This window comes from Phyllopteryx taeniolatus, chromosome 13, assembly GCF_024500385.1.
Source record: "Phyllopteryx taeniolatus isolate TA_2022b chromosome 13, UOR_Ptae_1.2, whole genome shotgun sequence".
Taxonomy (NCBI): domain Eukaryota; kingdom Metazoa; phylum Chordata; class Actinopteri; order Syngnathiformes; family Syngnathidae; genus Phyllopteryx; species Phyllopteryx taeniolatus.
In genome coordinates this window covers 9837666-9853468 of record NC_084514.1, presented here as the reverse complement: position 1 = coordinate 9853468, position 15803 = coordinate 9837666, and the positions used below count along the sequence as shown (strand labels likewise).

The following is a 15803-nucleotide window of genomic DNA, read 5'->3' as shown; positions in this document are numbered from 1 at the left end:
CGTTGCGACTTAAAAAGGACTGTGTGGGCAGAGGGAGGACACATTTACACAAGGCTCATGGCTTTCTTTTAATGACTTCTTTATTGCTTCAACTGCATCAAGACTAACAAAAACAAACCAAAAAATAATAATAATAATAATAATAAAAAAAAAAAAGTTCAAAGAGGGAAAAAAATCCTCAATAATCCAAATGTGCAAATATAAAGTGGATATGAAAAGTCTACACACCCGTGTTCACTTGCCATTTTTTTCTGTTATAAAAAATGAGACCATGGTTAATGATTTCAAAAGGTTTTCCACTCTTAATGTGAACAACAACCTGTATAATTGTAATTGGAAAAAAAAGTGGAAGGGGACGTAAAACGAAACAGAGCGTGAGAAAATCTAATTCCACAAGTGTGCACACCCTCGTGTAACTATTCCAATAATATTCAAACTCGTGTTAAATGGGAGCCAGCACAAACCTGCCACCATTTAAAGTGCATCTGATTAACGTCAAATCAAGTTCAGATGTTTTAGTAGGCTTTTCCTGATATATATATATATATTTTTGCTTTTTAATAAAACCCTAAATGTTTTGTGCTGACACTGGCTAGTATTTGGAAATGATCACAATTTCATTATGTATTTAATGCCTCGGAATAATGAAATCCCTGTGAAGCTGTGGAAGGTTTCTGCGGACCATGGGCTTATGTTGTAAGATGTGATGACAAAAATGGCAGGAAAAGCCTACTAGAACAGTTGAATTTTATTGGTGTGTTCTGACTCAAATTTAATATGAGTTTCATTTGATTGGTTAATTCTGAACACAGCTACATCCCAATGTATAAGAGGGTGTGCACACTTGTGCAACCACATCATCTGGGTTGTTTATTTTTACTGCCCCTCTCGAAAAGATTAGTCCCCCCCCAAGTGTGTTGTACAGCTTATAAATCATGGATTTTTCATGGTCTCATTTTTGAATATTACAAAAACCAGACATTTGAACAAGGGTGTGTAGACTTTTTATATCCACTCTTACGACAGCGGTCCATCTGGTGTGGGCCTCTCACGAGTCTCCTCTGTCTTTCCTCAGCGTGCCGGCCTGCTGGATGACTCGGCTGAGCTGCACGTGGAGCCGCTGTAGCTCGGTCGCTATGGCAACCAGCGCCTTCTCTACGCTGTCGGCAGGCGGCGACGTCACTTCCTGCGCTACTTCCTGTTCTTTAAGAGCAGACGGCGAGGGTTTGGAATGATTGTTGGTCTGGAGGGTGGCGTTGAACCTCCTCTCCCTCGCCTCGCCCTCCTCCCGGAGCTCCAGCAGATCCTGGTGAAGCATCTTGAGGGCGGCCTGCCAGGGCGGGCACTGGCGGGACGACCCCCGGGCCAGGTGATCCAGCTGCGCCCTGAGGGACGCCGTGGCCCCGCAGCACGACTCAGAGGACTCCAGCAGCATGTTCTGCCTCATGTGAGAGTTCTCCAGGGCGATGAAGAGCTTGTCCCATCGGGAGAGCTCGGCGGACTGGCACGACGGTTGCGGCTGCGCGGAATCGTCTGAGGGGCGCAAACGTCAAGAGCTCGTTAAAGCAAAAACACTCAAAAATCAGTTCCACGTAAACGTCAACAGCATAAAGTAGAGGTTCTCAAATTCTTGTAGTCCAGGGAGAAAATGTTCCGAGGACCCCATCATAATCCCAACGCGAGTATTGCTTGCACATGTAAAAGTAAAAAAGAAAATGTGCCTGAAAAAAAGTTTACAAACAAAAGAACTGTTTGTTTTCGATTAAATGGGAATGTATTGAACTGAAGAGTTAAATATAACTGAACTGTACTCAGGTCGTGATTGTTTCATGTACCACTAGGAGGAGCGCACGTACTACCCTTTGACAATCACTGATTCAGAAAAATACAAAATTTAAAAAATATACATTTAAAAGACTTAAATAATGAATGCATGAAAAAAAACTACATTTAGTTGTTATGAGGACTTAAAAATACAATTACATAGAAAAAGTAAAAAAATAAATAAAAGAGTAAAAATAAATAAATATTAATAAAATGAAATAAAATAGTAAGCATCTATTGTTTTATTAATTTTAATTTCGTGCCCATGGTGACACGCTTCTCAACACATTGATTAGACTGTGTTAAGTGAAATAGTCTGCATTCAAGCAATTCATGACCCCAGATAGTCTTTTCTCTGTATATCCCCTTTACATAAACCCTGTATGCGATATAATTTCAAAATGACATTTTCCTTATTTTTATTGGCATTTTAAGCAAAAAATGTCACAATAATATTAATAATAACAAGGAATTTTTAAAAGTCACTTTAATTCAGTATTTTTCCAGGGTATGAAACATTTGGGGCTGAAGTTCAAGTCTAGATCAAATTGAATTGTATTTTAATATAGGGGAATTAGGGGGAAAAAATGAACAAAATAAATATAATATAAACAATTATCATATGTAAATAAAGAAATAAAATACACAAACATTAATAAACACATAAATTCATAAAAGGAAAATATAAATACTTAAAGATGGTAAATGAAAAAAATAACACATTTATATACACAATGTAATATATATTTATGTCCAATAAAATTACATTTATATTATTGTTATTATTCTAAAAATATATTTGCAGAGATAAAGGCCTCCTTCCAAATAAACAGACATCAGGCATCCTCTGCAGTTGAGTAAATAAAGCCTCCTGGCCACTAAATGGAGAAATACGGTTTTATGATGGCAGGTGAGTGTTAAAAGAAGGCCACAACGAGTGCCTGAAGTGGCATTTGTGGCCACTGGTCAGTTTTGCTGCTTTTAAATGGCAAAACCCAATGGAAAAACAAAACAAAACGTTAAGGTACCTTCACGTTGCTCTCTGGACACCTCGTTGTCGTAAACGTCCGCATAGTCCACCTGGTTGAGGTGCGGCGACGCGGCCACACATCCCATCATGCACAGCACCCCCCACACCCTCAGCACCCCCCATACTCTCAGCGTGCCCATTTTTTGGGCGTCCAAAAGGTAGTCAAAGAAGCACCTGGCTTCTGCTAGACGCTGTAAAAAGTGCTCGCTGTGAGCCCACTGAGGCCGCCTTATAAACTCAGCTGGAGGGAGGAGGGAGGAGTAGGTCGGAGAGGGGGGGGTGGTTGACGGAATGTTAAGAGGGGTGGGGGCGGGGGGGTGCCGTGTGAGTAATGCAACAGTGTAGGTAATGTGTCAAGAGTCCAATTTGGAGAAGGAAATTGGGGTATTGTAAAGGGGAGGGGGTAGGGCACCATGAGCCGAGAACAGAATAGAATTCATCTTTGGAGGCTACATCATGAAAGCCATTTTTTTGAAGGGGGCATATTATGGAGAATTGACTTTTCGCTGTCTTGTACAGCAAAGGGTCCTCGGTTTACGACAGTCCCGACATCCGGTGTTTGGAAAGAATACGTGGTCACGCGGCACAAGAAGGGACGTTCACTCACTGCCGCATTTTCCTGTTTTTACGGCCTTCAAGTGATTTTCATATAATGACCACTATTATGACGTGAGTAGTGTGTCAGGAGCTCACCAGGAGCAAGAAGTGGAAGGTTTCAGACTGGTCAAATCAGTCTTCAGACTTAAACTCAATAGAGCATGTGTTTTACCAGCTAGAGAATAGACTTGTGTGGAGTATCTCTTTTCGTACAAATATTCATCAGGTGAAAAAAGTGGAAGGTTTTAGACTGGCCCAGTCAATCTCCAGATTTAAATCCTATAGAGCATGAATTTTACCTGATAAAGACTTGACAAAGGGAGTATCCATTTTCATACAAATATTTACTTGAATTATGACTTTACGACTGTTCAAAATTCAGCAGGGGGAAATTTTTCATACAAATATTTACTGGAACTATGACTTTACTGCTGCATTAATAGCTCATCAATCGCAAAAAAAACTTGACGTTTTCCCACTGGTCGTCAATCCCCAGACTTAAACCCTGCAACAAATCCATTTTACCTGCTAAAGACTTGACTTGTAGGGAGTATCGCTTTTCATACAAATATTTACTGTAATTAGAGTATTAGGGCTCAGACTCACACTGCGAATCCCCATTTCCTATTGGCACTGACAGTAACAAATGACTAGCGAATCACAACCAAATCGCTACTCCTTGCTTTATTAGAAAATAAAGAGGTCATTGTCCAACAAAAGAAAATCCTATTTGATTACTGTGGTGCCTCGAGATACAAGTGACCCGACTTACGAGTTTTTTCGAGACAGTTTTTGCTTTGATTTGCGACCCCAAACTTGAGGAACGAGTGCCGTATGGCAGCCGGAGGCTGTGCTCACTTGACAACAAGCAGCACTTCGGCTGATATTATTTGTTAAATATTCTTCCAAAAGCGGCTTCAACCTGTTCATTGCCACTACCAGTTAGAGTTGACTTGAAAACTCAACGCAGCCACACAATTGAAATAACACAAAAATAAAATATATTAACGCCAGCCGGGTGTTTCAAACAATTTGAAGCTGTGAGACTGTTTTGAAGTGAACAATTGGACTTCCGAGAGGACATCCTTGACAATTCCCGGTTGCGCAATGCAGGATGAGAAGGCGTGGGCCTTGTGCGACTTTAACATTGGGACAAATAGAGATGTCGTTTTATTTGACCTCGCGTGACCGTGTTATTGTCGCAGATGTGGTTTGGGGTCACCAGGTGTTGGCGGCCCCCCAGGAAAAAAAAGCTGTGACACTCAGCATCCTGTGCGGACGTCGCTGGAGTCCGTCGAGGTGTTCAGCACGGGAAGAGGAACACATGCACAGAAAAAAACAACATTAAAGCACATCAGCACAATTTTTTTCATGATTCCACATATCAAGGCTCCCCCCACGCCCCAATGTATTAAAAAAAAATACAAAAATCTCTTTATTTTAATTTTTGGATTGAGAAAAATAGAATAAGTCAATTAAATGTAAATGTATATAAAAATACTTTCTTTTTTTTAACCTGAAAAAGAACAAGCATGAATTAATTTTGTTTGTTGAATAATTAGAGGAAAAAGAAGTCAATAAAATGAGTTTGTAAAAATGAAAAAACACACCATAACACTATAAATCAGTATGAAGGGAAAGAAATTAATTAATTGGATGTGACTATCAACCTTTTTTTGAGGGGGGGGGGTAAATTAAATGTAAACATCAACACATTTTGTTATTTACAAAACAAAACAAAAACAAAAATCAACTCTTTTCTTTGGGGATAAGAAAGGAAAAAGAAACAAATTAGATGTAAAGATCTACACATTTTGTGAGTTTTGATAAAGAATAACTTTATGAATATTTTAATCAGGAAAAGAAAACAAATGCAAGGGAAAATTTAAAAAAGTTAAACATAATTTTACAGTCATTGAATAGAAATATTTTTTTATTTTAGTTTTTTTAATCTGAAATAAATCAGTTTGTGTGTCAGAAAAAAATAAAAGTATGAAACAAATTGAATTTAAATATGTCAAAATATTTGTTATTTTTCAATATGAGGGTAAAACTTATTTTTTTTTTTGGATGAACAAATAAAATAAAAATGTGTCGTTAACAATATATGGTTACTGCCCAATGAAAATTTGTGTGAATAAATAAATATATAAAACCCAAATATATATATAGAGAGATATTAAATTTGGTATTTCAAACATACTAAAGAGACAACAAACTTGGCAAAATTACGACATCAAATGGGAAGTTTTGCCACTTTTTATTTTTAAGAAGTAGCAAAAAAGTACTTTGTAAATATACTTTTAAAAATGTAATTTCTCCATGTTACTTATACACGCTGAGCAAAAAATATACAACACTTTTGTTTTTGCGCCCATTTTCAGGAGCTGAACTCAAACATCTGAGACCGTTTTCGCTGTACACAAAAGAACTACAGTATCTCTCTCAATTCTCAAACATCGTTCCAAATCGGTGTTAGTGAGCACTTCTCCTTTGCCACAATAATAAAACACGAGTGAAAATGTGTATTGTGTTCCAATAAAAGAGATGACAACATTTTTTTTTTTTACTCTGGACCCCCTGAAAAAGCGACCCGGGAGCAGTTTGGGGATAGCACACACCCTTTATTAGCAGCCCCACTTGGAAACCACATCTACACTTCAACATAAAACGCGTAGAAAACAAAAAGAAGGTGCCGAGAACACGAGCAGGCCACCGCGTCAGGGGAACCCGAGGGTGGGGGTGGTGGGTGAAATGATGAAAGCGCTGTTCCTCAAATAAACTTCCCCAAGCATTCCCTTGCGGCGGGCTTGTGACGTAGCCTGACGCACAGGCCACAGCTTTGTGTCATAATTTGGGTGAGTTGAAAACAAATAAAGAAAGAAACAAAAGAGCATCAAATACAACGAAGAACGGAGCAAGCGTGTTTAAAGCTAAATCTCAACAGATTATGCTATATGAGCTACTGAGAACTAGAGTGGGCTAACTCCATTTTGGTCCTCACGCAGGAGGACAGGGATTGAAAGTTTCATGCCCGCCGACTATTGGCTGCCAATCAAAGTTTAGATATACGCTCTTCTATATTATGAAATATATATATATTTTATAGCATAATCATTTTGACTGTTCAACCTGTTACCACAGGCTTTATTGGTTTTAGGAAGAAAAAATATATATATGTTGTGTACTGTACTTTCCTAAAAAGAAGGCAAACTATCGGCGCTGCACTCACCAAAAGATTCACAGTTGATGCGCGTTCCTCAAAAGGCAAACAATTGATGTTGCGCTTTTCTAAAAAGAATTCCTATTATTGATGTTGTACTTCCTTACAAAGAAGATGAACTATCAATGTTGCACTTTGCTAAAACGAGAAGATTTAAGCTGCAAGGTATTATGGGGATTTGCAAATGAAAAACTAACTTACAAATATATAATAAAAAGTAGAGTTTGTTTCCCCCTGCTTAATTCATTTATTTACATTTTCAAAATATTCTTTTCTCAACTTTCCAAGGGGTCGATTTTACCCGTGACATAACAGGAGGGATGAATATCCTCCTTCAATTTCTTCCCAACAACAAATTTCCATGTGTGCTTGAAGCTGTTGTCTAAGCAGAAATATTTTGTATTCTTTCATGTCATATTGTTCTTCTGTCATTCATCGGGAGAATTTACTGCTAACAGTTTGCATTTTTATTTAATTTTTGTCTTCGAATGTGTCCCCGTTTACACAACAGATAAGCAGTGGAATATTTTTGCATCCTGTTCCCTCGCTGTACCCGATTGTGAACCAAGGTACGTACTGAACCGCTGATTTACGGCCTTACAAGCAAACTACTAATCTTACAAAAGTACACCATTAATACTTTGCTGACACCAGATCAACGACAGCAGTTAGGAGGAAGAGGACGTACCTAGTGACACCTGAGCTTTCGTTTTTTTTTTTTTTTTTTTTGCATCCAGTCCCCCAAAACTGACGAGAACGCACCATTTTCCTCATTTTGCAGGATGTGCCCCGGTGGGAAGTCATTAATCATACGACAATATTTTTCTGTAATTCACTCATCACAGGACGTTTTATTCTTATCTCCTGTAGCTGTTAGATAATGGAAAGACTTGTAAAACATGTTTTTATATATATATATAAAAAGAGCGGCACGGTGGCCGACTGGTTAGAGCGTCAGCCTCACAGTTCTGAGGACCTGGGTTCAATCCCCGGCCCCGCCTGTGTGGAGTTTGCATGTTCTCCCCGTGCCTGCGTGGGTTTTCTCCGGGCACTCCGGTTTCCTCCCACATCCCAAAAACATGCATTAATTGGAGACTCTAAATTGCCCGTAGGCATGACTGTGAGCACGAATGGTTGTTTGTTTCTGTGCCCTGCGATTGGCTGGCAACCAGTTCAGGGTGTACCCCGCCTCCTGCCCGATGACAGCTGGGATAGGCTCCAGCACGCCCGCGACCCTAGTGAGGAGAAGCGGCTCAGAAAATGGATGGATGGATGGATATATAAAAAGAGAACGTAGCCAGCCATGAGGGACAATTCAATTGGAGGTTATTGTATTTTTTCAGTACAATAAAAAACAGTCATGCTGTTAATATGCTGTTTACAATAAGATGAAATATCCTCTTAGAAAAAAAGTCTTTTTTCTGATAAACACTTAGGCCTACTATGCTACAGCATTTTATTATTGGCCATTATAGTGATCCTTGGAGAGCCAAGTATCTTTTTAGCAGGTACTTGGCGTAAAATGTTTGAGAACCACTGCATTAGTGAACCAGTGCATTGGATTATATTTCTTTAACTATCGGGCAAATTCTCAAATTCAATTATTTTTTGTCTTTTTTGTCGCTCTCCCAATGTTCTGAACTCCTGTTTCCACGCCAGGTGTCAAACGGTAAAGAATTTAGGTCTTGCGCCACAGATTTTCATTTGACAGACGTCAAATGACGTAGCTGACGTCACAATTGTCCCCGTTCTTCAAACAGTAAACTAGTCAAGTGTGACTCAATAGCGCCACTGCAGGTTTAAAACAAGTATGACACTTTTTGTTTTGTTTTTTAATCCATGGCTTCAAGACAATTCATCAACAAGCAAATTCCACACAATTAATTCATTGCTAATGTTATCATTGTCAGTGTTGACGCTGACAGACAGTTAGTTAGCTAGTTAGCATGTCACCCTGATGACGTCACTGTTTGCTGCTATTTGTGTTGGCGGAGTCAAATCACTGATTAAATAAAAACCTAATTTGTGTTTGCTTATTAATGTTAACTAATAAACAGCCCTTCTAGAACTGCTGCATTTAAGCAATATTACGCATGTGGTCGTAATGTTGCACTGTAACATGACCGAACGTGTGAATTGCGAAATTCAACATCCTGTAGAAACTGTTGGGACAATTTGCAAAAAAAAAATGTATTAAAAAAATAAATAAATAAATAAATTCCACTTTGGGGGCTCCACATCACTGCTTGCATAATTATTTCCACATTAAACACATGCCAGCTCAGCAGTGACATCAGCTAGATTGTGCCACTTACAGGCAGCGCACACGCACACCTTCAGTCCTTTATATGATGATGTCATCAACTACATCATGTATGTTTCCATATATGCCCCCTCCCCATTACATACTACACAACATGGCCTCTACGAGGGGAAAATGAACAACATCTGGATGTGGAAACTGGAACCCATTTGACCTACTGGGACCACTGAGGGCGTGACAGCGTGTCGAAGTTTATGTAATGATCCTACTTCACCTTATTCAACTTCCAAACCACATGAGCAGACACACGCACACAAACGCACACACGCTGTGTCGAACGTACAGCCCAAATTGGCCCGTGGGGATAGAGAACACATTAACTGGAGTTTGTCAAGAAAACTAATTGTTGTTGCTAATTTTGTCCACTGGAGGTCGCACTGACAAACACTTAAATGAGCACTTACCACTTAAATGATAGCTTACAATGCCAGGGATGTACTGGTCCGGCCCGTTTGAGATCAAATTGAGGTGAATGTAGCCTCTAAACTAAAATGAGTTTGACACCCCTGACCTACGCAATACAACGCAAGGATCTAAAGCATCCCGCTCGTTGCTAGCTAGGAACGGTGCGCGCTGTACTGCATGTGACCCACGAGTCGTCGTTTGTCCATCCCTGATCAATTTAGTCTTCACAGACCCGTCCGGACGGGTTAAAAACCTGGACTGGAAGAGATTCGTGAGAATTAGTTGGGAGACGTCGGCTCACAAGATGGAGGATGTTCTTGTTCTGCTCTTGTACCGGCGTGATCAGGCTCCTGGTTGTTGTTGTTACCGCTCGCTCCCGTCGTCCAAGAGTCTTGGTCAAATTCCGGAAGGTGGTGGACGACGACGGCGGAGGCGGCAGAGACTCGATTTTGCGCTGCACAAGGCTGCTTATTATGAGGCGCTCCGTTGCTGACCGACGTTTGCCACTTGTTAGAGCACAACACCGCCGGAATGCTGCGAGGACATTTAAAATAAACATTAAATGAAACAATGATCAAAAGAAAATGATGAAAGATTTTTTTTTATTCAAACAAAATTGCATTGCAGTGACGAGATGCAAACCTGGCCAGCTGTTTCTGGAGCTCCAGAGCGTGTTGCTTGCACTGAGCGTAGTAACATGTTTGCGCGTCCACAAAGTCGCTCAGGCTCTGCATGTGCTTGTCCTGACACAAAAAAAAAAAAACAACAACAACAACAACAACACAAACGACCCACACATCACTAACAGACCACAAAATGGTGTATCCGGGCAACACGTCTTCGTCGTTCAAAACACTCGCACAGAAAATTCACAGTCCCGGTGAGGTGAAAATATGATTTCCAAAACAGTGTGCGTACATACGCGTGTGTTGCTAATTTCTCCCAGAAGCTGTCTTGTGACTTCCGACTGGCGATGGAACAAAGACTCACAGATCCTCAGCTCCATCTCCGCCTAAAAACAGAGACGTTAAAAGAATGGCGCATCAGGAAAGGATTTTGAGAGGGAAAACATTTATTGATTCCATTATCGAACAAGGCTGTCAGATAAGAAAAAGTGTCGATCGTGTGTGTGGATCCTACTCGCTCACCTGAGAGATCTCCTGCGCCCACATCTGATTGGACGAGAGTAAAGATGACACGTTGACTTTGACATGGAGCGGATTTGTGCCTACTCACCTTCATCCAGTGAACACGCATGAATCTGAATACATAGGACACGTGAGAAGAGAAGTAGTCGTCCTCCATCGGGTTTGCGTTCAGGTTCTGAAGCGATGATTGGGGAGGGGTTCCGACATTAAGCGAGCTTAAGATTTTGTACGCCTTCGTAAGGTGTTTTGTATTACATGAGAGAAATGCAGCAATGCAACTCACAAGCAATGAACCAAACAGCGAGAGGAAATGGTGAGAGAAATGGAGTTACACAGTGGCTGTACGCGTATAGAAGCTAACACGTTTTTTTTGGGGCAGACTCTGTACACTTTGAACTGGAGGTGTCAAGTTATTACATCTACCTATCAGAACACAGGCTGGAATTTCACAAGAAAATAATCTATCACACTAAAGCGCCAGTAGAGGGAGGCAAAGCAACACAATCGCAAGCCAACTCACAAAGGACGTGACCATAGTGAAAGACTCGCTTTGATTCCAATCCGAAAATTCAGATTTGGTGATTGATTTTTCAGGCCCAATCGAATCCCAATTCGAATCGACGACTCGTGCACAGCCGCTTTCCTCCTCTATGTGCATTTTGCTGCTTCTCCCATGTGGCTGATCTGTATGAATGACGTGGTTGTGTGTGTGTGTATTAGTATTTTATTTTTATTTTGTATTGTTTTTACAGCTTTAATGTTTTAAGCTAGCAAGTATTTTTTTTTTTACTGCAAAAAAATAGCACACACTCAAAAATCACACAATATGCCAAATTGTGAGTGATATGAATATTAAAAAACTCAATGCAGTGAATCCGCAATAGGTGAATGGCGATATAGCGAGGGAACACCGTAGTACAAAAACTAGATAGATAGATAAATAAAAAGAGCACCAGAGGAGAGCTGGGATCCTTTGCAGCGTTATTATGAATCCCACTGGAGTTCTAGGCAGGACGTGCCCCGCTACAATATGATTGGCCGCATCATTGTAAAGGCATGATGCAGATGGCGTGTCCTGCCTACAAATCAAGTGGGATTCATAACGCGCAGCTGCAACCATGACCTTGGCTAACTTGTTACTTTGCTCTGGGGTCTGGAACGTACACGCGCTGCTTCGCCTCATTTGGAAAAGAGGAAGAGAAAAAAACAAAAAAAAAATTAAAAAAAAAAAGAGTTCCACGTGTTCTGAACAGAACAGAACACGTGGACCGAACCGAAAGAGTCAAACCAAACCATTTGGACAGTTTTCGAAAACCGTTCCACGCTTACTTGGAACTCTGGCGTTTTGAAAATGGTGCATTTTTGTGTTGCTGACGTGACCAATTAATGGATTGCGGTGTAGTGTGTTGTCTATTTAGTACCTTTTGCATCTTTTGACAACAGAATGGTGAACAATGGTGTCGTAGTAAAGTGTCCTGTTTGGTGTCAAAACTCACCCTGGACTCTCGTTCGGCCTCGTGAGCTCTCCTCAGTCTGCTCTTAGCTATGTCCAAGTCCAGACGCTTGTTCAGCAACATCCTGCGCTCCTCCTAAACACAACTCATGGATTACGACCACACTTGTGATCCAAAGCGGGGTCCACACATACTGATTATCAGGACGAATTTCAGCATTTTCCCTCGCTTGCGATCAAAGTCTGCAAAGTCACTTTACTGTCCACATAAAGTGTTTTCATATCAAACAGCCAACCACTCCTTTTGAAGCCAATATCTCCTGCCACTCCCTTGAAGATACACGCCCATGGTGAATGTCTCCCTCTTGTGAGTCACCACTCGTGTGGGATCACTCTTATTTAAAAATGGATTCAAGATGTTAAAAGTGGGTATGTGTGGAACCCGCTTTAAAATAAACCCAAATGATGCCGCCCGAGTCTTACCTGCATAGTTCTATATTCACACTCGCCGAAGCGCCGCAAAGGGTTGAGGAAATGGATGTTGGCGCTTTGGGAAAACTTCCTCTGGGCCTCGCCGAGCTGCTTCTGAGCCTCGCCGCACCTCAGCAGTGACGTTCCTGAACACAACAATACATTCCTATCACGATGATGACAAAAGTGAATTATTAGGATGGTGACGGTGCTCTCACCATACGGGCTGCTGGTTCCCATCTCCAGCCCGGCCTGAATCATCTGGTCTCCCAGGAGCTCTTGAGCACGAGGTCGAGCCGGAGGTGGCCAGTCCAAACGCTCGTACAGTCGCTCCTCCAGCCGCGCCGCTGCTCGGTACGAAACAAAAAGTAGAGACGTCCCTCGCTATATCGCAGTTCACACCTGACAACATTTCGGGAGTCACTGAAGCAAATACGTTTCTCGTGCCTTCTTCAAGCGTTGCGAGACCCCGAGGCCTTCTTCCATAGACTTCGGAAAGGGCTCCTTGGTCACCTGATCTCACACCATGCGATTTTTTTTCCCCCTCACGGGGTGACATCATGTCGAAGGTCTATGGAACAAGGCCTTGAAGAATGCAAGTACAGAATGTGAGTACCCTGTGACCAGTCCAGCCTAAAATCAGCCGGGATAGACTCCAGCTGACCTGAGACCGAGAAAGAACAAGCGGAAGAGAAAATGGATGGATGGATGAATAGTCAGCGTTATAGACCTTCCATTCACCTGTGCTGGGCTGCAATATGGCCTCCGTCTCTGAGACGATAAGGTCCGTCCAGGTTTTGGTGGCGTCCACCTGGGTCAGGAGCTCCTCCAGGTCGGGGTCCAAGTTGGTCTTGTCCACCTGGCCAAGACTCTCCCCCGTGTACTGAAACGCAAAGGACCCCACACCAGCTACGTTAATATGCCATTACTAGCATACGCTTGCCATTTTGCATAATCCTTACATACTGTTGACATCCAATTTTACCCATTTTGACATTTGACAGCAAGAGAAATATTCTAAATGTCAATTCTTTCACCTTGAAATTTGATGACTTTTCATAAAGTCACCCAAAATACAGCAAAATAAAAATATTTAAAAATGTCATTCGTTTGTGTACACTGAGGCTGTTCCGGTTCGAATCTGTTCCATGTCTAGTATCTCATAAAACGGAAAAAACGCTTCCCAAGTTCCCACAGAAACAGGAACCTGTAGGTCTTGGAAGGAACTCGAAATAGAGTAAAACAGCGTATGAATGTATGATAGATGTTTTTATACAAAAAAAAAAAAAAGGTGTTTTCGACAATTATGACGATATTCTTGGTCGAGAACATACTATGTATGCATGGACAATGAACATCATTATATTGGGTTAAAATGAACAAACTGACATTAGCAACATTTTTTTAATTTTGACCTGGACAGCCCGGTTGATAAACTGGCCAGCGTCCACGGCCAACCGCGTCAAATCCATGTCGACGTCGTCAAGGTCGAGAGCAGTGTGGTACTCGGTGTTCCGAGCGGAGCCCAAGTGTCCTCTGTCCCCGGGAACCCAGCTAGGTGAGCCGGGAGAGAGACCGCCGCCCTCCCGCTGACCCCGCCATGTTTGTTTGGGTCAAGATTATCTAGTGTCCAAACGACAAAGATGACGTCGTCGTGTTGTTTTTGTCCATTAAACCTTCAGTTTCCTTTCGGTTAGGTCGCCATAGAAATGGTGACAAATAAACACATTTATGAAGGGAAATGTTTCATAATTAAATTTAAAGCGTTTTGTCCGTTTGATAGACGTTTCTAAGAGCAAAGAGATGATTGTTAAAATCGATGCGTGCAGTTTCCGGTATGGACTGCCAAAATAAAATAAACGTTTTCCTTGAACCACTTTAAGAGGATATGGAAAACTGACAGAAAAACAGACTTACCGCAAACTGTAAAGGCTGCCTTCATTGTTTAATAAGTCCTCTGTTTTTGTTTTATTATTATTATTATTATTCAATCGATATATCACACACACACTGAATCATATGGATAGGTTTTAAAAACTTTGTTGTGAAGCTAGGGGCAGCAAAGTGAACAAGAGGTATAGAACATCTGTCTCACAGTTCTGAGGCTTTGGAATTTTTTTGTTTGGAATGTATTATTATATTATACAATAACAGATGTAAACTTGAACATAAACTATAAAACACACGATTTTCAAATCAGAAACATCATAAGCAACTTGGCTCCAACATATTTGTCTCATACACATATTACAACTGGATATATATAACTTTGTAACTTAGGTGCCAAATATAAATGTCAATGTCGTTACAACAAGTTGTTGCCACTTATGCAAATAGTTGAGGCTGATTTTTTGTTGTTGTAAATTATTCTCTCTGTAATTCTGTGTGTCCCGTATTATGGGAAATAAAATAGTATACAATTGCTTTGAAGTGAGGTGTGTAAAGTTTTTAATTTATTTTTTAAACTTTGACATGAAAGATTCCATTCTACTCTATCAGAGAGTTTCAGAGAACTGTCCGCACACCATTGGCTTCAAGATGATCAACCAATCAAAAGAAGCAATCAGTCTTTTATTCATTGTCCTTAGTCGTGGTGAGATGGATTTAATTTTGTTCCTGTTTCATTAAATGTGACTTTCTCTTATAAAGTAAATGTAATTGTGTTAGATTACACCACTCCCTGGGTTAAGGTTAGTAGCTGTGGTCATGTTTGCGTAAGGACCGTTTGTTCCAGGTAATGGGGGGGATAAACAGCCTAACAACAGGAGCAACAGCAAGACGGGCGCGCACTGTACCGCGATGGTCAGCTCCAACGAGGGTCGCTGGTCGCAAAAGTGGCAACCCTGAGTCCGCCGTGAGTTGCATTCTTTCAAGAAAACATGAGCGATTAGACAAAGCATTGATCTTTAATGGGATTCAAATGAAAGAATTGCGCATCATTATACATTATTATAACAACACACAAATTGTGTTCGCTTGTTGTTGTTTCATTCTGAATTATGTGTGCTAGGGGAGCTGGTTGAACGTCTCAATGTGGGCCACAGCATCGCTGGCAGTGGGCGAGTCAATTGGAACCCAAAACGGTACTAGGCCACACACCCCACAAATAAGGCTGTTACCATGACAATGTTTGTGCTTTTTTTGTTGCAGTTTTGACATGGAGCTGTACATAAGCGACGTCGATCTTGTCGCACTGCACCCGAACCCTTGTTTTAATTGGTGCGGATTTGCGAATGCGTTTGTGTTGAACTCCCGCCTGTCTCGTTTATGAGGCTACTGGCCGGAGCACAGGCAGGGCTCCTCCCCCTTTGCCCCTGGACTATACTTTG

At 41.2% G+C, this 15803-nt stretch overlaps 2 protein-coding genes across 6 annotated transcripts; both read right to left on the bottom strand.

Annotated features, from left to right (window-relative positions):
* Window positions 1-992: 992 nt before the first annotated feature.
* On the bottom strand, window positions 993-4898 carry LOC133487946 (pentraxin-related protein PTX3-like). The gene is made up of 2 exons (XM_061795271.1): window positions 2853-4898; window positions 993-1533 (listed from the first exon to the last, which is right to left on the bottom strand). The coding sequence occupies exons 1-2, from the start codon at window positions 2992-2994 to the stop codon at window positions 1049-1051; spliced, it is 627 nt and encodes a 208-aa protein (XP_061651255.1). The 5' UTR covers window positions 2995-4898; the 3' UTR covers window positions 993-1048.
* Window positions 4899-5695: 797 nt separating this feature from the next.
* LOC133488043 (endophilin-B1-like) lies at window positions 5696-14319 on the bottom strand. 5 transcript variants are annotated; one of them, XM_061795455.1, is made up of 11 exons: window positions 13864-14319; window positions 13205-13357; window positions 12922-13059; window positions 12693-12821; window positions 12487-12620; window positions 12047-12139; window positions 10639-10725; window positions 10551-10574; window positions 10325-10414; window positions 10045-10145; window positions 5696-9936 (listed from the first exon to the last, which is right to left on the bottom strand). In XM_061795455.1, the coding sequence occupies exons 3-11, from the start codon at window positions 13034-13036 to the stop codon at window positions 9681-9683; spliced, it is 1029 nt and encodes a 342-aa protein (XP_061651439.1). In that variant the 5' UTR covers window positions 13037-13059; window positions 13205-13357; window positions 13864-14319; the 3' UTR covers window positions 5696-9680. The 5 variants fall into 5 exon arrangements, with proteins under 5 accessions (XP_061651439.1, XP_061651438.1, XP_061651437.1 ...); XM_061795454.1 differs by having other exon boundaries at window positions 12922-13138; window positions 13216-13357; XM_061795453.1 differs by having other exon boundaries at window positions 13216-13357.
* Between the last annotated feature and the right edge of the window lie 1484 nt (window positions 14320-15803).

Coding starts and splice junctions, on each gene's coding strand:
- LOC133487946 (XM_061795271.1), bottom strand. CDS start 2,994: ATGGGCACGCTGAGAGTATGGGGGGTGCTGAGGGTGTGGGGGGTGCTG. Junction 1,534..2,852: donor GTCCAGAGAGCAACGTGAAG/GTACCTTAACGT, acceptor TGCGCCCCTCAG/ACGATTCCGCGCAGCCGCAA.
- LOC133488043 (XM_061795451.1), bottom strand. CDS start 13,946: ATGGATTTGACGCGGTTGGCCGTGGACGCTGGCCAGTTTATCAACCGG. Junction 12,822..13,215: donor CATATTGCAGCCCAGCACAG/GTGAATGGAAGG, acceptor CGTACCGAGCAG/CGGCGCGGCTGGAGGAGCGA. Junction 12,140..12,486: donor GTGAATATAGAACTATGCAG/GTAAGACTCGGG, acceptor AGTTGTGTTTAG/GAGGAGCGCAGGATGTTGCT.